General features: G+C 36.5%; 2 protein-coding genes across 2 annotated transcripts; one reads left to right on the top strand and one right to left on the bottom strand.

The window, feature by feature from the left end:
* Positions 1–231: 231 nt before the first annotated feature.
* On the top strand, positions 232–5526 carry LOC113358759 (cycloartenol synthase 2-like). The gene is made up of 18 exons (XM_026602426.1): positions 232–572; positions 674–865; positions 1012–1101; positions 1239–1433; positions 1539–1623; positions 1900–2066; positions 2186–2374; positions 2508–2621; positions 2806–2928; positions 3027–3149; positions 3218–3316; positions 3791–3847; positions 3951–3997; positions 4076–4219; positions 4415–4592; positions 4806–4886; positions 5008–5091; positions 5219–5526. Exons 1-18 carry the CDS (start codon positions 375–377, stop codon positions 5330–5332), a joined length of 2280 nt encoding a protein of 759 aa, XP_026458211.1. The 5' UTR covers positions 232–374; the 3' UTR covers positions 5333–5526.
* A 4160-nt stretch (positions 5527–9686) lies between these two features.
* On the bottom strand, positions 9687–16941 carry LOC113358760 (ankyrin repeat and protein kinase domain-containing protein 1-like). The gene is made up of 13 exons (XM_026602427.1): positions 16856–16941; positions 16610–16678; positions 16440–16505; positions 16168–16341; positions 15609–15749; positions 14139–14278; positions 13753–13839; positions 12897–13022; positions 12477–12632; positions 11500–11601; positions 10791–10961; positions 10625–10704; positions 9687–10046 (listed from the first exon to the last, which is right to left on the bottom strand). The coding sequence occupies exons 1-13, from the start codon at positions 16869–16871 to the stop codon at positions 10004–10006; spliced, it is 1371 nt and encodes a 456-aa protein (XP_026458212.1). The 5' UTR covers positions 16872–16941; the 3' UTR covers positions 9687–10003.
* Positions 16942–26014: the final 9073 nt, after the last annotated feature.

Genomic DNA, 26014 nt, shown 5'->3' with positions numbered 1-26014 from the left:
CACCTAAATACTATACTTAAATTTATTATCGTTTAGTTTTTGCGAAGAAAATGGCCCAAATCTTGTCCGACCTTGTCCATGTAAGAGTGTCCATGCTCCTCTTTTAAGCCTAGAGCTCGTTGATAGAAAAATTAAATTATCTATTAAAAAATATCAAAAAAATGATAATCTCTCTATAAAGTAATTTTTTAAATAAAAAACTCTTTCCGTTTTTTTTTCATTAATAAAAGAACACGCAGTACACAAGAGAGTTCATCTTTCGTTTTTCAAAAATTTTGGATCACAAAAAGAGACTGTACTTTCTTAGTTTCATTACTAGATCATCCAATCAAATTACTAAATTCAAGTGATTCTTGTTGGGAACAATAATAATAATGTGGAAATTAAAGATCGCTGAAGGTGGAAATCAATGGCTCCGTACAACAAACAATCACATAGGCAGACAAATTTGGGAATTTGATCCAAATCTCGGTACCCCGGAAGAACTTCAGGAAATCGAAAATGCTCGTGAATCTTTCCGTAATCACCGATTCGAGAAGAAACACAGTTCAGATCTACTCATGCGTATTCAGGTCTGTCTCTTCTCTTCAAAATTCAGACTAAATTTCAATTTCAGCTTACAATAATTGCATTATTGTGACAACAATTGAGTTTCGGTTTCAAACTTTTTCAGTTTGCGAAGGAGAATCGGAGTAGTGGTGGTGAGTTGTTAGAGCAAGTAAAAGTGAAAGATACAGAAGATGTGACAGTGGAAGCAGTAACTACGACGTTGAGAAGAGCTATTAGTTATCATTCATCGATTCAAGCACATGATGGACATTGGGCTGGTGATTATGGAGGTCCCATGTTTCTTATGCCTGGATTGGTAATTATAAACTACAATTCTATGTTTAAACATTTTTTTTTGTTGTTGTTGTGGTAATTCACTTTGTTTTTAGTTAGATTTTGTTGCGACTTTCATGAATGAATTATGCAACTGCTGATGCCTGTTCTGGTGGTTTTATGGGACAGATTATTACTCTACATATTACTGGAGCACTGAATGCAGTGTTGTCTGCAGAGCATAAAAAAGAGATGTGTCGTTATCTTTACAATCATCAGGTGAGTTAAACGTTTTCCAATTCTCTATTGTTTTTAGTCTGTGGCTTAACTTGTTTAGAATCAGTGGAGACTATTTAGTTTTCTGTTGTGTGCATATCTCAAACAAATGACTATGAAATGATAAATGTGGGTTGTAGAATGAGGATGGGGGTTGGGGTCTACATATTGAAGGACCAAGTACAATGTTCGGTTCATGCCTAAATTATGTTACTATGAGATTGCTTGGAGAAGGAGCTGACGATGGAGAAGGGGCATTGGAGAAAGCAAGGAAATGGATTCTGGACCATGGTGGTGCTGCTGCTATAACATCGTGGGGGAAAATGTGGCTTTCAGTACATAACTCAACCTCTTTTTTGTGTTTTCTGTTAGAATTAGAGGCAAATAGTTGGTAGTTGATTTTCTAGTTTTTTTTTTAACTAATTCGTTAATGGTCACAGGTGCTAGGAGTTTTTGAATGGTCCGGTAACAATCCACTTCCCCCGGAAATATGGTTACTTCCTTATATTCTGCCTTTCCATCCAGGTTTCTACTTATCCATCCTTCACAGAAGCATTTATGATATATGTTTTCAGCTGAAATTGTAATCTGTTATATATAACTGGGTTCCATGAACACTTTGTAACTAAGCCGTGTGTCCTACTTCTGTTGATTTGCTTGGAGTGGTTCTTCTGTTTGTTACTTGATGGTTGATTTTGTTGCTAATAGTTGTACTTGTAAAGGAAGGATGTGGCTAGCTTACAAATGACCTTCTGACCAACTTGAAGTATTTTGACCAATTGACGTTTTATAATTGTACAGGAAGAATGTGGTGTCACTGCCGTATGGTTTATTTGCCAATGTCATATTTATACGGGAAAAGGTTTGTTGGTCCCATCACACCAACAGTTTTGTCTCTGCGGAAGGAGCTCTTTACTGTCCCTTATCATGAAGTAGATTGGAATGAAGCGCGTAATTTATGTGCAAAGGTTAGTGATGTTTCTAGTGCCTAATTGTTTTCTCTTTTATAATCCCGTAGTTTTCTTTCTAGTGGTAAATTACTGATGCTAAGCAACTCTTCACTAATATTTTACTAATATTTCTGCAGGAAGACTTATATTACCCACACCCACTAGTACAGGATCTTCTTTGGGCAACTCTTCACAAGGGTGTTGAACCTATTTTACAGCGTTGGCCAGCAAAAAGACTGAGAGAGAAAGCTTTAAATACAACAATGGAGCATATCCACTATGAAGATGAGAATACACGGTATATATGCATAGGACCCGTTAACAAGGTATGCAGTAGATGGTTGAATAACCGTGACTTTAGAGAGATTTTATCATAGTCATTTTTTTTTCTTTCAATGACAAGAAATTTAGTGAACAATAAATCAGGCCAAGCTATTGATGCCTACTTCTAAATGGCAGGTATTAAATATGTTGTGTTGCTGGGTAGAAGATCCAAACTCAGAAGCATTCAAGTTGCACCTTCCAAGAATTCAGGATTACTTATGGGTTGCTGAGGATGGCATGAAAATGCAGGTGTGGAATTGCTTTTGTTCTTTCTTTACATTGCTTGAAGTATACCAATAATTGACCATCTTGCTTATTATTCTGTCATCTCGAGGGAATGTTAAGTTCGCAATCGACACTTTCTTTCCCATTCTGTAGTTGTCTTGATAACTAAATATTAATTTCTAACTACTACGGCGATGACCACCTGCAGGGATATAATGGAAGTCAAGCATGGGACACGTCTTTTGCAGTTCAAGCAATTATCTCTTCGAATCTTTATGAAGAATATGCCCCAACTTTAGAAAAAGCACATAACTTTATTAAAAGCTCACAGGTTTTTATCTCTAGGGTGCCTTTATAAAACATATTTTAATCTCAATAATCATTTCTGATTTCTCACGACTTTCTTCACCGCCTTGTCTTTACTTCAAGGTTTTAGCAGACTGCACTGGAGATCTTGATTACTATTATCGTCATATTTCCAAAGGAGCATGGCCTTTCTCAACTGCAGACCATGGATGGCCTATCTCAGACTGTTCAGCAGAAGGGTTAAAGGTAAGATACAAATCAGTTCTTTCAGTAATCAGTGATATCTTCTTACTAACTTTCCTGTTCTTGTGCAGGCTGCTCTCTTGTTATCAAAGCTTCCGTCAGGAATTGTTGGTGAGCCAATTGAGGCTTCGCGGTTTTTTGATTCCGTGAATGTCATCCTTTCACTACAGGTAATTGGCCTAATTTACAAATATGTTTAGCATACTACTCAACTCTTTTGTAAGTTTATCTCTAATCGTTGGTGAATAAAGCAATCGCTGCTTCACCAAAAACACAGAGTTTCAATTTTGTAGAAACAAAATAAAATAATAAAATAGAAGTGGAAGTTCAGGCTGAAATATTTTCGTACTTCCAATTGTATGAAATTGTTTTCCCCATTACCATGGAGAATGTGCCTTTTGAATTAGGATGGAATTTAGCTACTACCTTACAGTACAAACTGATGAAATAATCATCTTTCTGCTCCTGAAACAAATTATAAGCATATCAACATAGCTACTGATTAGGTAATAATAGCCTACTTGACCCTGTAGTATTTTATCTTAGTGTTAAAACAAAGATGCAAAAACTATTATCTTTCTGTATATGTACCTGTTCTGCTGTTCGTGGTGGATCACTGATATATCTTATCTCAATAAAAACAGAATGATGAAGGTGGTTTTGCAACATATGAACTGACAAGATCCTATGCTTGGTTGGAGGTAAACATTTTTGGTGGTTGTCATATTTTTAAGCCCCTTCTGTTTTAGATGCAATTGCAATAATTTGGAGAACGTAATCTTATTTTTCCTTTTCTATTTTCAGTTAATAAACCCTGCAGAAACTTTCGGTGACATTGTTATCGACTACCCGTAAGTTATCAAAGCTTGGACTATATGTTCTTCATTGTTTAATGTCATGATGTAATGCTGACCGCAAATACTCTCTAGGTATGTGGAGTGTACATCTGCTTCAATTCAAGCACTAACAACGTTTAAGAAGTTATATCCTGGACATCGGAGCGACGAGATAAAACAATGCATCACCAAAGCTGTTAAATTCATTGAAAGTATTCAACTACCAGATGGTTCATGGTTAGTGATTATTTTGCTCTTAATATTCTCATGCCAATGGAATTATTCGTTACGGTTGTTGCCTCTAACTTTCTTCTAGTTCTTTCCAATGCATCCATTTTAAAGCGCAACAATAGTAGAAGTTCAGATACCTATGAAACTTAGTTTCATGATAAAAGATTCTCTCTGGTATTTGAATAATTCATTTTTCAATAGGTATGGCTCTTGGGGTGTCTGCTTCACCTACGGAACCTGGTTTGGGATAAAAGGATTGGTGGCTGCTGGAAAGACGTATAAAACTTGCTCTGCTATCCGTAAAGCTTGTAATTTCTTGTTATCGAAACAGGTGGCTTCAGGTGGTTGGGGGGAGAGTTATCTCTCTTGTCAAAACAAGGTTATGATTTGTTATTTAACATCTACTTTTCGCTTGCTTGCGAAGGCATACATCCCTTAGCAATTATCAGCTGTCGGAAGCCAAAATAAAATAAATTAAAATGAGGGTCCATTTGTAGAATTGGCAATGTGACAGAAACTAAAGCTTGTCACTTTGGCATTCTCAAAAAAATAAAATCTTTGTGACTAAATTTTTGGATGATTGTTGAAACAGGTCTACACGAACCTTGAGGGCGACCAATCTCACACGGTAAATACAGGATGGGCTATGTTGGCTCTCATTGAAGCTGGGCAGGTACGTGCAGTATATTGCTTATTAATTATTACTGTCTTTTTCTTTAGTTGTGCTTCTGAAACTAGAAACGCATACTTGAGTTACCTGTGCAGTAATTAATCTTTTGAATATTCTGGCACAGGCCGAGAGAGATGCAACTCCACTGCATCGTGCAGCAAAGGTACTGATAAACTCGCAAATGGAGAATGGTGATTTCCCTCAAGAGGTAATAAGTGTTCCGCATTGCCATTCCCTTGTTCAATTGGTAAAAACTAATAACATCCCCTTTCAGATGTATTAAGTTGGGATAATTTCTTAAGATTATGATCTGTTTATGTTTTTGCTTGCTACAGGCTATCATGGGAGTTTTCAACAGGAACTGCATGATCAGCTATTCTGCTTACCGAAACATTTTCCCGATATGGGCCCTTGGAGAATACCGTTGTCGAGTACTACTGGCCCACTGAAAGAGAAACACAAGAACATGAAAACAAGATCTTCATTTGTGGGCAGTAGCTGTTTATAACTGTGTTAATGTTTTTGGCTGTCATATTATCTCGTTGTATGTTGGATTCAAATTTATTGCACTTGAGTTCTTAACTAGACGACAGTTCTTTTTATATGTTACCCTGATACATCCGCCAGACATATCTAGTCAAGTTTAACCATCGATGTCATTCTTCAGCAATATTCTTTAGGAAGATTAGACAACAGTGAGTCAGTGACTGATATTGGTAATACCTTTAGAGGAAGGAATTTTCACAACGCAAGTCTTATCCTTGCTCCGAAGTCCACAGTTTCCGGAACCCCAATAATGAAGCTTACAGTACCTAACAACCTTTCTGGTCTGAACAAACCATTGTACAAAAGTTGCTTGCATGTGCCTAGGGTTCCAAACCTTTTCTCTAAAGTATAATTAGCTTCTCAACCTACCGGTTCGAACCATCAGATGCAACAAGCTAATACTCAGACCAATTCGGACATTTAGTATGAACACCAATTTTGGGCATGCCTAAAACTTTCAAGGCATACAAAGGACTAGCCCTAACTTGGGTGACCTTATAAGGGGTACCCTATGGGGTGGTTCAATTACCTATATGCCCTTAAATTCATTAAATTACTACTAATCTAACCCTAACCCTAATACAAAACCTATAATCAACTACACCTAAAATCAGTTTCATTCACCTTCTTCTTCTTCCTCTCCACAGCCGAACTCCACCCTTCCCTTTCTTTTTTTTTCATCGCGGAAATTTAATTCTCGATTTGTGAAACTATATAATGGATCGTCGTAAGTCAGTATCTCGTTCAAATCGATCGATTGAACAACCTATTCATGAAGAAGAAGATTTAGAGAGTGAAGAACAAACTCAAAATCAACCACAAAATCAATCGGAAGAAGAAATTGAAAAAGAACCAACGCCGGAAATGAAAATAAGAAGGTTAGTTCTACAAACCCATCTCATATTTGATGTTTTTGATTGTTTTGGTCGATTTAATTCGTCAAAATCATGTGTTCTGCGGCGGTTACAGGGTATGGTTCGGCGTAAAACAAATGTTAGATGTGCGCCGAGCTGTTCTTGAAACTGAACTCTGAAAGTGCATATGAACGGCTCGGCGTATATCTGAAATATGTTTTGAGCCGAACTTAGTAAAACAGAGACTTATATTTAGGATCGGCTTATTCGATGGTGTTAGTTTTGTGCCGAATATGTTTTGTGAATTTCAGAAATTTTGCATGTGCGTAGGATCGGCTTGTATGGTAGTATTAGTTTTGTGCCGAATAAATGTTGTTTGAAATTCAGAAATTTTGCATGTGCTTAGGATCGGCTTGTATGGTAGTATTAGTTTTGTGCCGAATAAATGTTGTTTGAAATTCAGAAATTTTGCATGTGCTTAGGATCGGTTTGTATGGTAGTATTAGTTTTGTGCCGAATAAATGTTGTTTGAATTTCAGAATTTTTGCATGTGCTTAGGATCGGCTTGTATGGTAGTATTAGTTTTGCGCCGAATAAATGTTTCAATTCATAAGCCTAGATTCGGCTTATTCGATAGTATTAGGGCTGCGCCGAATGTCATTGTTAAAATTTCATAAATTTTACAAGTGTGTAGGATCGGCTTATTTATATGATATCATGTTGCGCTGAATACATGTTTGAGTTCATAATCATAGGTTCGGCTTATTCGACAATATCGGTTGTGGGCCGAATACAGGGTTCGGCTTACTCGACAATATAGGTTTTGAGCCGAATATTTAGGATCGGCGTATAATTATTTTGTGGTATGAGCCGATCCACTCTCTGTGTAAGCTAATAAAAATTTCAAGACATGATTCATACTTGCGCCGAATTAGTCTTATAACTTTCATACTTGTGTCAGGACCAATGCCGCGGGTAGGGAGATGTTGAAAAAAATGAAGGACAAAATTGATTCCAAAACACCAATGACCGTGGAAGAACAAAACTACCTCTACAAAAAGTGGGATGCAATCATCAACAAAGGAGAAGGACCCGAGGAACCCGGACAAAAGCCTACCACTAAGAAGAGGGGTCGTGGTTACTTGTTGCATCACCATCCTACCTTGCAAATTGAGTATTCTAATCTTTTGTCTTGCATTGTAGATAGTTTGCATAGTCGACTTGTTATTGTTGTTGTCCGCCTTCAATTTGCTAAGAATCCTAGAAGGTGGCAAACGTGCTCGTGTCATTTTATCCACTTCTAGCATCTCGTCGGGTTTGAGTCGCGCTACTTTCGCATGTCCATGAAGGTCTTTGGGACGTGGGTGGTTATGACGACAATCCATATCTTTATTCATTATCCAATATTGATCCTCTTTGTTCATGGACTTATTCTTGAGATTGAAAACGATCTTGAAAGGGCAATTTCTTTTCTTCGTCTTCGTCCTATTCTTTCTCCCGGTCTTCCCAACGTATACAGTACCCTTTTTAACCTTGCTAGCGCCGGTTCCACTACGCTCACAAATCATTTCAAACCGATCCCATCGGCTTTGTTGTCCTTTAACTAGTACACAATTTATCTTCATCGCGTGTTCCTCAAGCCAATCCAGAACTTCTGGTTTAGTTTTCCATATCTACGTTCATTCCAAAACAAGTAATTAGTAAGCAAAACTTTGGAATATTCCGACAACATTAAGGTAAGCAAAAGGTTATTACATACCAAATCATTTTGGAAGTGATCCTTGGTATCCTCGTGAATTATGTCTACTGGATCAGGTTGATTTTCCATGGGTCCAAGCACGATCTACAAAGAATATCACAAGGTTAAACACTAGAAAGGGAATATAATAACAAGGTTCGGCGCATTCGATAATCACATTATGTGCCGAACTATAAACATTTAGAGGTTTCGGCTTGTACGATATCCTCAATATGTGCCGAACCACAAACAATATTTTAACCCAAAAATTAACAAATGCATGTTCGGCTCAGAAGATAATCATATTATGTGCCGAACCTTGGACATAAGAGGTTTCGGCTTGTACGATATCCTCAATATGTGCCGAACCTCGAACAATATTTTAACCCAAAAATTTACAAATTAATGTTCGGCTCAGAAGATAATCATATTATGTGTCGAACCTTGGACATAAGAGGTTTCGGCTTATACGATATCCTCAATATGTGCCGAACCTCGAACAATATTTTAACCCAAAAATTTACAAATTTATGTTCGGCTCATACTATAATCAAATTATGTGCCGAACCTTGAACATAAGAGGTTTCGGCTGATACGATATTCTCCATATGTGCCGAACCAGTAACAATATTTCAACCCAGAAATTAAAAAATTATGTTCGGCACATACAATTTTGGATATGTAAGCCGAATTAGTAATGATTCTATTCCGGGATATTCAGGATGTTGTTCGGCTTACTATGAAACTTTCATATAAGCCGAACTAGTGTCTAGCAAAAGGGTTGGAATTGGAAATTATAGGTTCGGCGTGCAGTAAACAGATTCAGTAAGCCGAATCGTTCATCAATGGTAGATTCGGCTCATAGATGTGAGCCGAACCTCAACCTGTTTCGCCGAACCGTGATTCAAAAAACCTAACTTTTGATAATTGAGAGCTATAGAAGTGAGATTAAGTATAGGATATAAGTGTACCTGTGTATTAGAAGAATTGGGTTCCTCATCAATGTATTCATCATCAGGATTTGGCTCATAAAAATCATCATCTTGAGTTTGTGTTTGAGTTTGAGCTTGAGTTTGAGTGGGTGTAAAATCATTCTCATAATCTAAGAAATCAGCCATTTCTGGATCATTGTTGTAGTTGATGTGTATTTTCCTATGTTTTTTAGATGAATGATGACCCTCCTCATCCTCCAGTGAATCAAGAATTACAATTTTCTCACTTTCTCCTTCTCTTTCTCTCCTTCTTAACCAAACCAAAACTTTGATTTTTTTTTCCTCAAATTTTTCATCTAAACAACTCTTATAATTCTGAAAATTATCTTAATCACTAAACAAAATATTTAATCACTAATCAAGATTATTAACACTAATACGTAAAGGGCAGATTTGCCATTAAAAAAATTTTGGGTTAAGGGGTTATCTGATTTTGCTATTCAACAACCTTTTTTGTCTTCATTCAATATGCCTTGAAAGATTTTGGTATGCCCAATATTATGGTTCTTTAGTATACCGTGTAGTTTGGCTAATACTCGACCTACAAGACATGCTTAGAACTCCTGATTGGCAGACAAACACATGGTAGACACCTATTTACAATATCCGAACTATTGTCCTTACCATCCTCCCGTAGCATTGCAGTACCAACAACAAAAAAAAGCACATGTTTCAACACTGAGGATCAAAGCCTTCAATTCCAAAACTCAGAGCATCAAAACAAATGAAAAAGGGCAAACAGGGATAACATCTAGGATGTCAGAAGTAAGGTAGCAACTAAAACTTACTTACACACCTACTAGAGACATAATTAATAAGTTAAAAGAGCCCTTCATCAACATAAACTCCAAGTGGAATAAAAAACCCTACGGTTTACATGTTAGGGAAACCCCTTTCAGTAGGAGCCTATAACAAAAGATTGGTCACTAAAACGCCTTCTAGTTACGATAATACTGCCAATTTACTACTCTCATCATCTTCTTATGCTTCCTATGGTGGTAGGACGGACTTCAATCTAGCTTCATTAGCATCCCTGCAAAGCACAGACAAGAAAAAGTTAACAGAAAGTATGCCAGGTCGTAAAACAGGAAATTGTCATAAGAGTTTCTTGTTACTAAGATAGACATTCTCTTCAGATTCAATTATCATAAGAGTTTCTTGACACTTCTTCTCCCACCACTTGACAGTTTATGAGCCATAACGGTTGACTGACGGTCCCTATGGGCCATGCATGAAAACCCCATCACACGATTTCAACTGGGTTTAACCAGCGAATAATCTAGCCATGTAAGTTTGGGGACAGGTTTGAGCCCTTTTAAATTTGGAGTCTTGAGTCTAATGATTCTGTAAATCACATTTCCTGAAAATGTGGTTATTCTAAATCAAGTTCTTTAGGAAAAGGAATAAGACGTTTCTAATAGGCAAAACGTAGAGACAGTGATATCTAGAAAAAATTAAGGGATCTTTAGAGTTTGGACAACCGAATAGGTTGCCAAACTTGAATGGGAATCCAAGCACTTTAATTATCTGCCTTGATGGTGAATAAATGAGACAATTAATAACTATAACACATGGAAATAGAATTCTTCAAAAAGGTCGATAAAACTGAACCTGAATGCATCTTCAAGTTCTTTGCTATCAGGATCCAGCGTCAAACCCTTATAGAAGGCGTCTGCTGCTTCACCATACCTCTGTGATAAAAAAGTGCAACAAATAAATTATAATGTGATTTGTCTAGGAAATTATGAAAAAGCAAATCAGAGGAAAAGACACAGACTTTCAGAATGTTGAGCGCTACGCCTGCCCTGTAGTGTGCCTTTGGCCAATCAGGCCTTAAAGATATGCATTCAGTTGCATCCTTTAATGCTTGAGGTCCATCTTGCATACACGCATAACATGCACTCCTACTGGATAGTAGAGTTGCATCTGTTGGAGTAATTTCCAACGCCTGCATTTCCATCACCAAAAAGTAGGATTATAAGAATGAAAACGTAAAATATTAAACAAGTAGTTCAGACAGTAAGAAACTAGGACTATTAAAACAAAATCTAACACTAAAAATTGGCTGGCTGGAAACTTCATAATGCAATTCAATATTGCAATTCATATTACACTAGTATAACTGATTTTACCATGGCATAAATATGTTCATAACTTCCCATAGAACCATGCACGACCAGAAGTTGAGAAACCCATAATAACTACTAGTCAACTTTTTAAACATCATAATTACGGTAGCTTTCAGCTGTAAGCCTACTCCGCAAGCATACAGTCATTCTACTGTATAATGGAAATTGTGATGTATACCTTAGTTTCTCACGTGGTTAAGTGAAGGTTAAAGCAAGCTGATAAAAAACACTACACTTATATATCACTGTCTTATTATCATCAAAGTGTACTCCTACATACCACCAGTAAAGTGTCATTTAATTACCATTATGTTATTGAGGGATCATTTGATTTCAAAGTTTAGGGCAATTAAATACCTTTGAGTACCACATTGCTGCCAACGAATACTGCTTTTCCTGAAAAGCTTCTGTGCCCTTCACTTTTTCTTGAAGAACTTTCTCAGAATCTTCAGAAATCTTCTGTTTAAAAAAGTTCGATTTTTGTATTGTTAAAGAATCCAGAAACAAACTGGAAGTACAAGGCATTTAAAATGTAAAGTGGGGGTGATAGCAACAAAGAGTAGAACATGTGAAAAGATAGTTATAGCACTGATTTATCATAACGTGACACATGTTATCTTTCCTTTAGTGTTCTTTATTCTTTTTGAGCTGCTGATTTTTTTTCCAAAAGATTTAAGCCAAGAAGTGTAGATGAGCTCTAAAGCCTTTAGTTGTTCCCTTGTCATTATAAAGTCTCCAATCCTTACTTCTTAAATTTATAAGAGATACGGTGGTCTAAAATTCTTGATAAAACTTGGCCCTTATTAATGTTACAATCCCATAGTTAGCAGTTTTAAGAGTTGTATAATGTTGTAAATGTACCTCTAGTTCTAAACATAAGGGGCTGCTATCCCTGTAATAATTGTCAGGCACCTGCAGTATTTGATATAGATGCAAATGACATAACAGCTAGACTTGTATGCTGGGCGGAGCCATCTGGCCTTACTAGTATATTAGAATCAGCTGTACAGGTTGGTATGTCAGTAATACTGTGACTTTGTATTGCACTAAGAAGGTTAGGAAGTGGATAAACTAATTTGGCGCTTGATGGATAATGTAGATCTTTTAAATGGAGAAGAAAGAGCCAAATGATAGAAATGACATATATGAAGCGGAGCGGTAGGACAATAGACCGGCGGCCAATAGAGGTCGAGGTAGTGAAGGATTGCTACAGGTGCAAACAGACGGGAGTATTTTGCCGTTTTCCTCGATAACTGAAGGAATTCCAACCCTAAGTTATCCCAATAATTACAGATACAAGTCAACTCATCAATTGTGTAAGATAGATTCTGTACCTTCTTCTTTCTGGCAGCCTCAGAATGCACATGCTCCATAAGTCCACCAATGGTCCAACTCGGATATGTTGGAATGCAAGAAGTCACAGGAAATAGAATCTCAACAATTTTACTCTTACCCTTTTTAGCAGCAATTTCCACTGCGGTCATCCCTTCCTGTGTTTCAAAAACAAAAAAAAAAGTTTGATTATGTAAGCTGGATTATAGGATACCCTACATCCAGTCAACCCGTTCTCTGAAATGGTATTGCCAATTCTCTTGATTTCTGGTGGAAAAATTAATCACACACACCCAACCAGAATGCTACTTACATTCTCAAGATATGGGTTTTCATGCAAGTAGGGCATTTTGGCAGAACAGATAGGTTTCAGAAGAAGTTTGAACTGGAGAGAAATGAATTAAAAGGTTAAGTATCCGTACATTATCCATTGCATTTGGATCAGCACCAGCCTCTAGTAATGGCACGATAAATTGTGTTAGCCCATAATCTACTGCATATCGCAGAGGAGCAATTCCACTTGATTCGGCATTTGGATCAGCGCCAGCCTAGATAGATGCAAAAAAAGAAAGACAAAGACTTCATTAGTTATCAAGATATGCGGAAAAATTACATAAAAGTTTAGGAAGACAATGCACTACATGTGCCCCAGAGCAAATTATCTTTCACATTATTATGCTTTTATTTACTTTATGTTCAGGATTTCAGTTTTAATGAACCAGACACATTAACTTTAAGCACATCTAAGTTATGTGCACCTATGACCAGAAAGCTAAACATCTTTTGACATCGTAATTTTCAATAAGGTAAAATGGTAAATTATGGGCGCTGCATCCATGTGAACCACATTAATGATACTTGGGGTTGATTAACCAGGGTATGGGGTACTTAGGGTTCCCAATCTGGGATTCTGTGCAGCACCAACTTGTGTAGCAGTCCACATATGTTGAGTTAACAATTATCTTTGAACCCAGAAAACGAGCTATACACAAACATAAGAAAACGGCACAAACTAAAAAAAGAGATGTTCAGAAGCAAACTAAAATATAACTTTAAAAATTTACTACCAGTGGGTTTTACTTAGAAATTGTTAAACAGATAAATAAAAGGGATGAGCCTGTTAAACAGATCCACTAGATATAATTAGTGTGTAAATTCCTTCAAAATGTCATCGTGAGTGGATAAATAAATAGTTACTACTGTACTCGCAAAATATTTCTTAGAAACCCTCTGGGAAAATAATAAGAGATTGTCCAGAAGGTTGAGACCTTTTTGTACCTGTAGTAAAAGATCCGTGATTTGCGGTGAATCGTTAAGAATACTTGCTATTAGTGGTGTAACCAGTCCCAGCACCACTATGTTAGGCTGCATATAGGAAGAAACATCGATTTACCCCACCCAGTTGGAAAACCAATAGTAATAAAAATCAGTTGTGCACTACACAATACTGTTAATGTTTTCAAGTATATAATCTAGTCAGTTTTACAAAAGTAAGTTAAACAGTTGCATAAAGTTTCTAAAACGCAAGAAAGGTTTATCTTTCTCTTTATATAAAAGATAACAGAAAAATTGTTAAAATGCCCTGTTATTTTTCTTTGTTGATCAACAATTTGACAAAGATTGGCTGTTTATTACTTTATTTAGTCGAAATGAGGTCAACTTACATTTGCATGGTGATCCAACAAAAGTTTAACAGAATCAAGCTGGTCAAAAACAGCAGCATAATATAGGGGAGTCCCAGATTCAGTCACAAAATTAATGCGAACACCTTTTGAAAGTAACAACTTCTGTATCTTTATATCTCCTGCAAATAAAGCGACATGAAATCCACGCCTCATTGTATGTCCAATTGCAAAAAAAAAAATGATAAAAAAAAATATCACAGAAGAAATAGGCTACGTCTTTATGCTATTTTTGTGGTAAAGAAGTAGAAATTTCCAACTTGCATGGAAGAAGTCTACATTGCTCTAGTTAGTTCGAGCACCACGGAGATTCCCAACATATTTGCATTCAAGTATACATCTAACTCTTCCTAAAGTAAATATCCATGTAGGAAAGCATACATCTAACTCTTCCTAAAGTAAATATCCATGTACAGAGTTTCCACCTCTATGTGGCAAGAGGTAAGCCGTAAGCCTCAATCTTCCACTGCTCCGGAAAACTCCAAACAACATAAACAGATCCTAACAAATGAACTTATGGAGGATAAAAAGATAACGAGAAAGTCCATCTAAGCCTTAACCAATCAAGCTCATCTAAATAAAGCCTCACAGCAAGAGATTTTTGGCGAAAAAAACTAAATCCCAACAATGTGGATAAAATAACGCACATCTATAAGAAAAGATCGGAAATTAAAAAAAATATTATTATCGAACTGGGATATATCCAAAAAACAATATTAGGAACAAAATTTTCTTTACATACAGTACCTTCTAAAGGAAATGCTCATGCCTTGTAGGATGTATGTAGCACAGTCTCAACATAAAATTTGCTTAAAAAAGCAAAGATATGAATCGGATTTTTTTCCTACCAGGAGAGAATCAGTCTGATATTTTACTTGTATGCGGAAACAGTCATAAGGGGTTATCTACAAGAATGATTTCCTTATGGTTGATGGCAAGTTAGACAGTTCAAGTATTACATGTTCTTAAAAATTCAACAATTGAAACTCTTGAAAGCATAGATTTAGCTAAGCGAAAGATGAAAGGACGCCTTGGTCGATGGTTTTACAGGATACATATAGGTTCCTAAAACTAGAATGTTATATAAACTAAATGTCTAAATCGAATTAAGTTACTAGGATATGGATAGCAGGGAAAGTTTAGAATCTTAAATCAATAAGCTAGGGATGGGACTTCTTTGCATGCTAATCTAATCTTTGCACGTCTCTATGTCTATTAAGTAGATAGGAAATCTCATTAAGGGAACATATCAACATTTAATGCCACTGCTGTGTCTGGATAAGATTAAGTGGAAAATATCAACATTTAATACAGAGTCATATTGTTTTCACTTACTAAGATTAAGTGGAAAATATAAACAAGTTCATGCACGCACACAGACATACATATATATATATATATATAGGAAACTGGCAGCTTTATAAGTTCCTAGGTTAAAGGTATGGGAGGTACCTCCCAACACAGCATACTGCAAAGGAGCATTAAATGTACTATTTGGGTCATCTGAACCATTAGGATTGGCACCCTTCTCAAGAAGATACTCTACAGAGTTCAAATGACCTTTCACAGCTCCATAACATAAGGGAGTTCCACCTGAAAAAACAAAAACAACTGTAAGATAAATTTTTATTTCAGCTAAAGAGGTTTCCCTTTATGATTCACAAGGATATATAGTTGGGAAAAATATCAACATCTAATTGATCGAACAATCCATTCTAGTTCAAAAAGTGAACAATAGTGCATGGTGAGCCCATCAACCCCAAAATGATAATATAAATAAGATCAAAATTTACGATAAGAGACTTAAAAGTTAGCAGAATTACCAAACAGTTTTTTCCTAATCAATAACAAAATCCATGAAAATGAAGCACTAAATGGACAATTCTTAATAGTGAAATCTGCTCTCTAGGAGTTTATTTTCTATGAAAACAAGTTCTAATTTACATAGTAACCGAATCTGGAAACAAGAAATCAAAAGTAAGAACTAAATCATTAAAAAGAAAGATATTACCATGATTATCTTTCACATCGACGTCAAGATTCAACTCTTCAATCAAGTATCTACAAACATTAACACTTCCTCCAGCAGCAGCAAAAATAAGAGATCCTCTTCCAAGTTTATCCTTAAGACGTTCGATCGTTATTGCTATTCCATCCCCTTTGCAATCGTACCTTGAAGCTATCACTGAAAATAACCAAAAAAACGAAATACAAATATCTTACATAGTCAGAAAAAGGGGAAAAAAATTCATAAATAATCAAACTATGTATATTTGAGCTTACTCTTGAACTGATCTAGATTCCCTGTGTAAGCAGAATTCAGAAGATCAAAATAAGCTGATCTTCGGGCTGCAAACAAGTCAAACTCAAACTCAAAATCAAAATCAAAATCAAAATAGGAGACAAAAAATGCAAGGAGAAATTTAAGGGTTTTGAGAAAGAAGAATACAGACATGGAGCATAAGATCTATTGATCTCATCTTTATCAGGGCTGGCAACGATATATCGCTGTTTTTGTGGAGCTGCAAAATCAGAAAACCAAAACGTTAAAAAACCTGAAAGGGACTCAAAATCAGAAACTAGCTGGCTAGGGTTTTCCAGAGAAATAAAACGAAAATGTAAAAATCCAGAAGGAGATTCAAAATCAGAACTAGAGAAACTAGCTAGCTAGGGTTTTACAGAGAGAAAGAAAAACGAACTTTGGTTGCTCTCCATTATAGGGTTTCAAGAGTAGAGATTGTTGCTGTCTGTGTGAAAGGGGGAACTTAAAAGAGTGAAGAGAGATTTATTTAGGAAAAGGGGAAATTATAAATGTGCTTTTCTTTTTCATTTTCTGCATTTATGAAAAAGATTGAGAAAAACGAAGACGCGCCAAGAAATGTCAGTGTACGAAACGGTTAGGTGAAAAGTTTACGTATTTGTTGACCCAAAAGTAAGCGGAGGTAGTTAAAACTCACCCCAGCATTTGGAGCATCAAGCATGGTTCTAGATACAAGCCTATATTATCTTGTGTATTTGTTGACTCACGTTTGAAGGACTATGAAGCACGGATACGATACGGCGATACGGATACGAGGATACGGATATGGGAATTCGTCAATTTCCAAAAAATAAGGATACGGGATACGTAGTGACATGTTTATTTATTATTGAATAATTTATTTTAGCAAAAAAATCACATAATATGCAAGAAATCATAAATACTTTCCGGAATATTAAAAAGAAAAATAGATAAAACCTTTCCAACATCTTGCTCACCCATCACTCATCAACATTGTCTTCATCAAAGAGCACTGCTTCTAGTTCTTGCTCGTCAAGTGAAAGATTTACAACTTCAAATCCTCCCACACCGCGTAGTGGATCGAATGCATCTCCACTGATATCCCACATTCTACTTTCTCCTTTCGTATAATTTTATATTTTCATGAAAGTAGACGAAGATTACCATGAACAAATTTTGAAGGCGTCCCTAAGTATCCCCAAGGGGTAGTCCTTGAATAATGTTGGGAAGTGTTCATAAGCCCACACCTATAACAATGTGGAATGATATATATAATAAGCAGTAAATTTTGTTTCTAAGTTCATAATAAGGGTACATGTGAACAATATACATAAAAACATAAGTTTAAAAAAAAAATTACCTGGAGTAAAGTGAAATTCCCGACAAATTGGTTTGTAACAGTCTTAGAAGCCCTTCTCATCTCCGCCATCAAATATGCCATTACCACGGTGCCCCAAGAATAGGTAAAGATCTCTTCCAATGGATCCAAGTATTGAAGGTGGCTTGCACTAACCATGTTGCCACTAGCGTCGGGGAATACCTTAGTGCCCAAGATGAATAACAAGTACGCAGCGGCTGTATAACGAATTTGTGCAGGGTCCCACACATCCTCCAAACTTCTTGCCTGCATGTTTTCAAAGGTCTTCTTAAGCAGCGTCAGCTTGATGGTCTTTGTCCTACTAGCCTGAGATACATAGAAGCTTTCCACAGACGTTTTGTAGTCCCAACCAAACAGCTTGTTAGTCAGAGCGTTCAACTTCGACCATTCTTGGTCCGGGCACTTATCTTCTTCTGCAACTGATTTGCCGGTAACACTCAAGCCTATAATGTTCTGACCATCATCAGGGATCAAGGTCATCTCTCCAACACAGGAAGTGCATGGTATCAGTTTCACCATGATACCTTTCGACGAAGCAATTGACTGTCACAGAATCACAGTTCACATAATTTCAACCAAACAATATAGACCAGAATCCCTTACTAATGTTTGGACCTCTTCACATTCCATAGACAAATCCCAATGAGACGCGGCTTGGTTTCGGCAAACGCGCACAGCCTTCTTGTGATCCTACAATTAGGAGACAATACAATTTAGAGATTTTATATAAATACAAAACAATACATATGCACAAGATAAAAAAATTCTTACATAAGTTTGATAGAGAGTACGAGCCCACGTGTCCTTGTAGCCAAATAGCATTCTCGAATCGTCAGCTTCACCCCAAATTATACCACGATCAAGGTTAGGTATCATGTCATCAGTATGAGGAAGGTATGAATCTTTAACTTTTACTTTTCCTTTGCCCTTGTCTTGTGCCGGTTGTTGACTTAGCCCACCATCTTCCTCTAAAACTTGGCTTTGACTTGGATCAACCTCATTATCTTCCTCCTCACTTTCCTCTTCATCTTACTCATCGTGCTCAACTGTTCCAGTAGGTTCACTGATTACGAGTTTTCTACGATCAAGACCACTATCCCAAACTTCACCTCTTGTATTCGCCCTCAAACGCTTGTTACGACCTTGTTCTTTCCCTCGAGTAGGAAGAGACTGGGGAGTACCAAGACCGTCATTCTTTCTTTTCTTAACGCCAGCATCTTTAGTTTTCCTTTGTTAGCTTCCTTGGATCTATCCCTATATCAAAAGACACGTGAAACGAATATAACACAACTCAGTTTCATTTTTAATACCGTCATAGATATAATAAATAACGGCATAAAATCATGCAGTTTTTTAAGTGGTAAATAAAGTTCGTTCAACTCGGACTTGTGTAGACTCAATTTCAGACTTAATAATAGAAAACAATAAAAATAAAGAAAATATATACACAAAGTTTGTCACAATGTCGAGAGATTACTGAGACTCAGGATTCCACCAAACCTCATACCATGTGGTTCAAAAATCAATTCTTAGACAATTATAGCTCTTGTTTATTGACTCTAATTCTTTTCCAGGGTAGATTTTAAAAAGATTAATTGTAAATCACTAGCATGATGCATCAAAAGCACTTAGACCAAGCATACATCATCATACGACTTCACAACTAATTAAGAAAAATTATAAAACGATTAAATTAATGCAAAAAGTCATAAAAAGAATTAAATATAATTACCACACTATGAAATATGGCTTCCTCCGTCATCCCAGTGTTGGGGTTTAGCTCCTCATATTAATCATGATCTCAAATATGTGTTTGTTGCTCAAAAGATGATTAAAACAGTGAAAATTAATAACACAGACTGTTTGCAACAGTGTTTTGGTGTTGCAAAACAGTTGTTACAATGGAACTGTTACAGAAAAATTGTTGCTTTGTCGCTGATTTTAAAACCCTAGAATAAGACTGCTCTGAACAGCTTAATGTTCTTCAGCTGTTAAACAACGACACTTTTCTGCGACTGTCTACCGAGGGTCAATGTTCTTCAGCTGTTCTTCTTCTTCTTCTTCAACAGCAGCAGCAACAGAAACAGAGTTTGGTAAAGCTCTGATTTCTTCTTCTCTGGCTCTCCTTAGGTTCCCAAACTCTCGTCACCTCTTCTATATGACCCAAGACATCTATTTATATCAAAAATACCGATTAAATCTCTCCCAAATCTTCCAAAATCTCTTTCCTTCTCTTCACGGCCAAGTTGCGACAATTTCTTGTTTTTAGGATTTCTACGCGTTTCTGAGCTTTCTTTTTTATTCTAAACTCTTCCTTAGATAGATACAAATCTTTGGGAAGGTTTACAGCGTTTTAATCACTCTAAAATTCCCTAAAACAGGTCACACACGTGACTTTCCATATTTTCTTGTTGTGAGAAAAATTCGTCGTTTGAGCCCAATCTAATCGATTTAAACACTCATATCAGATTTCTAGACCCATAAGGAGTCTATCCTATGAAAATCAGAGGTTTAATCGACCTCAAACTACTCCAAATCACGATTTGCAAAACTGCTCTTTAACTGTACTTTTTTCCGCCAAAAACCTGATTTTTGAATGTTGAAGATGGTTGCATCTTATCTAGAGTAGGGGTGCGATTAGCAACTGCCTGGAAATGGGATGACCCTTAGTAATTAGGTTACCCCTTATCCAAAGTGAGAGTCTGAATAGCAAATGTCCTCCGGGTGCTTTCCGACAACTTTTCGAGTCAATTTTTTCCAAAAATGTTTATTGGCCAAAAATACCTACGAATAAATAAAACACCATAATAAGTACAAAAATGAGCCCTAACAACATATATAATCGAGACAAATCGGACACAAAAATGTGTCTATCAAATACTCCCAAACCTATTATTTGCTAGTCCTCGAGCAAAAATAAAATAGAAATAAAATCCTAACTCACTGCGCAGGCATCGTCGATTGCATTTAGCGTATGCAATAAGCCTTTAAACCCCTAGGTGTCCCTAGTGGCGGAGTGTTGTCTCCGGAGGGCTTACTAGAGGTATACCCACAAAACCTTTTTACTCCAGACCCTATCTATCTACACAGAACCTTGGAAGGAACTAAAGAATCTCCTTGCTTGGCATACTTATTGACTACAGGAGGAAGTACCCTGATGTGAAATTCCAATTGTTGTACACGAGTTTGCACTCAAGCATACTAAAATTCATATGAAGTGACAGAGCTCTACTCAGATAGTCGCACTATGGACATCAATATCCGGAGTCAAAACTAATCACATGGATAGATCAAGAAGACGAATATAGAAAACATGGATGGTTTTGATGTTTACTAGGTGAATGGTGTTTCTCATATCTGTCTGAAGGCCTCCGCCAAAATGAATCTATCCTAATGGATTGAGATACTAGTCTGACTAATATCAACATATTGGCATATACAAGGAAACCAGTGATTGATAATCCTAACTCTAGGTCAACACAACTGGCATATACAAGGGTTCCAGTGGTCGACTTTATTGAATTTATTCCAGTTGGTCTGATGGTATGGTCCTTTTTTTTTCTTTTTTGTATCTCAATCACTCTAATTCACCCTAGCATTAGTAACAACTTGATTCGTGAGCCCCACCTAATCGCTTAGAGAAACATAGTTTAAAAACAAGACAAAATAAAAATAGAAGTGAAAAGGACTCAACGAGATATGGTGAAACTATCATGTTATTTCTAACACCTGAGCTATGTGCTTTTATGAATAGACTCTTTAGATGTTGCCATCTAGTCAGATTGGTTCCTCAACTCCTACAACCAAAATGCTTCCATCCACTTAGATTGGTTAGTGCCATCCTTAATAAGCATAAATTTCTAGGCTCTGGAGTTTAATTGTGCAACTAAAAAGTTTCTCCTATACCCCCAAACTTAAATCTAACATTGTCCTCAATGTTCTAAAGATCAAATTAAAAGCATGAACAAGGAGAAACTGTTACCATTTGAAGCAAAAGAGATAAGGAATATTACCGTGTTGCATGAGAATGGGTTACCTCCCAAGAAGTGCTAAGTTTAATGTCTTCAGCCAGACTAAGAAAGGATTAGTCACCTTATAAAATCATAAAGTAATAGCCGAAATATCTGTGGGTCATCAAAACCAAATAGAGCTATCACAAGTAAAAGGAATCTGCAACATGCCAAGAAAATGAACAAATAAAGCACACCCTTGTCTAGTTTCCTGTTTAAGACACATCTAGTTGTGGTTCAGGTTCAGGATCTATAACTGGGTCCAAATAAAATATTTTCATGGGTTGCATTTCCTCATAGGTTAGATCCAAATGTTCAGGTTCTAGAGTCTGGAAAAACTCAAATAAAACTTAGAAGCACATAATAATAACCTGAATAATTGAGGATCCTCTAAGTCAATCAGATTTGACTTACACAGCTGACCACAATGAGAGTGGTGATCTTCCTTAAACAAGTATGTCGACTCTAATCTCCTAAAGTAATTAGGTTTAGTCTCAAAACTTAATATTCGACATTTGAAAATCAAACATTCCCACATTTGGAAGAAAAATATTTGGTGGGAAAACAAAGTCAATCTGGGTATCATAGCCTGGGTAAACCACATCAACCAGAGGATGGGTTTCTAATAACTGAAATTTCTTGTGGACATCACTAGGTTCAGGAAAACGTGTATGAAGATAATCTTGTAAAATGGTTGAGGCACATATGTCAAGTCCCAAGTGAGGGACCTTTCTAAGAGTTAAATCACATGGAGAATGATAATCACCCCCAAACTTAGAGTTTTCAGTGTCTCTAGAAAGACTAGTCACAACTTCCCTAATTTCAAGGTCATCTAATTCATGAAAATGGTCAATTGATTCTTCTAAGTCGGGTACATCCTCACTCATCTCGACGAGTTCATTTTCTTTTTCTAAGTCTATTGTTTCTAAATCGCTAGACTCAAAATATACTCGTTCCTCTAAACCATTATTAGCTTCGTAATCAAAAGGAAATACTACATCGTCTAAAACGGGGGTATCTCTAGTCAAATCCTCGTCCTTTTGAATAGGTGAATAATTATTAAAATTATTTGGATTTGAACTAGAAATAATATTATTATTAAGCTCAGTTGGAGTAGCAAATTCCTGATCACTATGCCTATTTATTTCAAATTCTTCATCAACACTATCCTCATCATAATCATTATAATAACATGAAAATGGTTGAACCTCATCTAAACAAGTAGTGTAACCAATTTATCCTCGTCATCCTGTATGCAAATAACTATCCTCATTTTCAAGGGTATTATTGGAGACACTGTATTGAAAATTAAGATTATTTCGAGCAATTCTTTCGTTCGTCTCAGCTATCAGCTTGAGGGATTCCTCTAAAGAAAGTTTTCTTTCGTCATAAACTAAGTTATTCATCTCAGCTATCCTACGTGTCGACTCTTCTAACTTCCTGAGAGACTCTTCTAAAGGAGAAATATAAGAATTTTGCTCATATGACCGGTGCGTATGTGGATAGTAATTGGGCTCACCATGGTATGGACCATAATCTTCAAAAGGCTGATGTTCCCAACCACTATTCACACTATGGTCAAAGTAGTAACGTCCATTTTGAAACTCAGTCGGATATTCGTTGTATTGGCTATTGTAATACCAGTTCGACATTCTACTGCAGGGGTGTGAGTTGTCACACAAAATAAAACCCACTGACAGGGGATTCGTGGGTGGATAGAGTCTTACCTCCCGTACCAGACGGCGATGAACCGTTGAAGTCGACTCAGGCCACCGACTCCAATGTCAGTGTACGAACCCGAGGGGCCGAGACAGTATCGTAACTGTCGTCCTTCCCTGCAAACAGTTTATATTTAATTTTAACCCTTCCTTAGGGTTTCAAAATAATATAATGTCCAGTCCAAAATAAAGTCAAAAAAAAATGTCCAAAAAGGAAAAGAAAAATTACAAAAATAAAATCCTATTTACAGTTTCTAAAAATAAACAAAATAACTATATACAAAATCTTCTTCTTCACTCCTTTCAGATTCCTCTTTTCTTTCCTTCTTTGGCGATGCTTTCCTTTTATAGTACTTTTCTTTCCTTGTAGCTTCGCTCCAAATCTGAAAAGAATCGAAAAATACCAAAACGCGTAAAAAAGAACAAAAAAAATAATAAAAAAATAAACCTAAAACAAATCTAAATACAAATCCGCGTCGGCGGCGCCAAAAATTGATGTAGTTTTTTAAGTGGTAAATAAAGTTCGTTCAACTCGGACTTGTGTAGACTCAATTTCAGACTTAATAATAGAAAAAATAAAAATAAAGAAAATATATACACAAGGTTTGTCACAATGTCGAGAGATTACTGAGACTCAGGATTCCACCAAACCTCATACCATGTGGTTCAAAAATCAATTCTTAGACAATTATAGCTCTTGTTTATTGACTCTAATTCTTTGCCAGGGTAGATTTTAAAAAGATTAACTGTAAATCACTAGCATGATGCATCAAAAGCACTTAGACCAAGCATACATCATCATACGACTTCACAACTAATTAAGAAAAATCATAAAACGATTAAATTAATGCAAAAAGTCATAAAAAGAATTAAATATAATTACCACACGTATGAAATATGGCTTCCTCCGTCATCCCAGTGTTGGGGTTTATCTCCTCATATTAATCATGATCTCAAAATATGTGTTTGTTGCTCAAAAGATGATTAAAAGAGTGAAAAGTAATAACACAGACTGTTTGCAACAGTATATTGGTGTTGCAAAACAGTTGTTACAATGGAACTGTTACATAAAAACTGTTGCTTTGTCGTTGATTTTAAACCCTAGAATAAGACTGCCCTGAACAACTTAATGTTCTTCAGCTGTTAAACAGCGGCACTTTTCTGCGACTGTCTACCGAGGGTCAATGTTCTTCAACTGTTCTTATTCTTCAACAGCAGCAGCAGCAGAAACAGAGTTTGGTAAAGCTCTGATTTCTTCTTCTCTGGCTCTCCTTAGGTTCCCAAACTCTCGACACCTCTTTTATATGACCCAAGACATCTATTTATATCAAAAATACCGATTAAATCTCTCCCAAATCTTCCAAAATCTCTTTCCTTCTTCACGGCCAAGTTGCGACAATTTCTAGTTTTTAGGATTTCTATGCGTTTCTGAGCTTTCCTTTTTATTCTGAACTCTTCCTTAGATAGATACAAATCTTTGGGAAGGTTTACAGCGTTTGAATCACTCTAAAATTCCCTAAAACAGGTCACACACGTGACTTTCCATATTTTCTTGTTGTGAGAAAAATTCGTCGTTTGAGCCCAATCTAATCGATTTAAATACCCATATCAGATTTCTAGACCCATAAGGAGTCTATCCTATGAAAATCAGAGGTTTAATCGACCTCAAACTCCTCCAAATCACGACTGCCAAAACTGCTCTTTAACTGTACTTTTTCCCGCCAAAAACCTGATTTTTGAATGTTGAAGATGGTTGCCCCTTATCCAGAGTAGGGGTGCGATTAGCAACTGCCTGGAAATGGGATGCCCCTTAGTAATTAGGTTACCCCTTATCCAAAGTGGGAGTCCGAATAGCAAATGTCATCCGGGTGCTTTCCGACAACTTTTCGAGTCAATTTGTTCCAAAAATGTTTATTGGCCAAAAATACCTACAAATAAATAAAACACCATAATAAGTACAAAAATGAGCCCTAACAACATATAGAATCGAGACAAATCGGACACAAAAATGTGTCTATCAGTACCGGAATTGATTCACGAAATATCAACCATGCCGAGACCATAAACGACATAGTAATTTAGCAAATACATTATACCGGTACACTATTCCGGTAGTGTAAAATAACTACCGACAATGCCGGTAGTCTTAGGTAATTCCTAAGCAGTTCTTGGATACCAAAAGAGCACTGCTGGCACAAACGTAAGAATTCAAATCCATCCTGTAACCAAGTATAGGCATGGAATTAACCTAAATCAGTGCTGGTACTGATTTCAATTTCTAAGGTTCTCCTGGATACCAAAAGACCACTACGGGCATACTCGAATAAATGTAAACCAATGCCGTAACACACTACCGTCATAGTATTCAACCTAATTTCAATGCTGGTACAGAACATTCAGTTTCAGGTGATATTAGCTTTGTTAACGGCATTGTATTCATACCAAAATCGATGTCGTAACAGTATATCGGC

Source organism: Papaver somniferum, chromosome 3, assembly GCF_003573695.1.
Source record: "Papaver somniferum cultivar HN1 chromosome 3, ASM357369v1, whole genome shotgun sequence".
NCBI classification, from domain to species: Eukaryota; Viridiplantae; Streptophyta; class Magnoliopsida; order Ranunculales; family Papaveraceae; genus Papaver; species Papaver somniferum.
The sequence above is the reverse complement of the archived record's forward strand: the minus strand, read 5'-3'. Positions and strand labels throughout refer to the sequence as shown.

Coding starts and splice junctions, on each gene's coding strand:
- LOC113358760 (XM_026602427.1), bottom strand. Junction 16,342..16,439: donor GAATCTAGATCAGTTCAAGA/GTAAGCTCAAAT, acceptor GGTTATTTTCAG/TGATAGCTTCAAGGTACGAT. Junction 13,840..14,138: donor TGTTGGATCACCATGCAAAT/GTAAGTTGACCT, acceptor TCCTATATGCAG/CCTAACATAGTGGTGCTGGG.
- LOC113358759 (XM_026602426.1), top strand. CDS start 375: ATGTGGAAATTAAAGATCGCTGAAGGTGGAAATCAATGGCTCCGTACA. Junction 2,929..3,026: donor ACTTTATTAAAAGCTCACAG/GTTTTTATCTCT, acceptor CTTTACTTCAAG/GTTTTAGCAGACTGCACTGG. Junction 4,887..5,007: donor CTCTCATTGAAGCTGGGCAG/GTACGTGCAGTA, acceptor ATTCTGGCACAG/GCCGAGAGAGATGCAACTCC.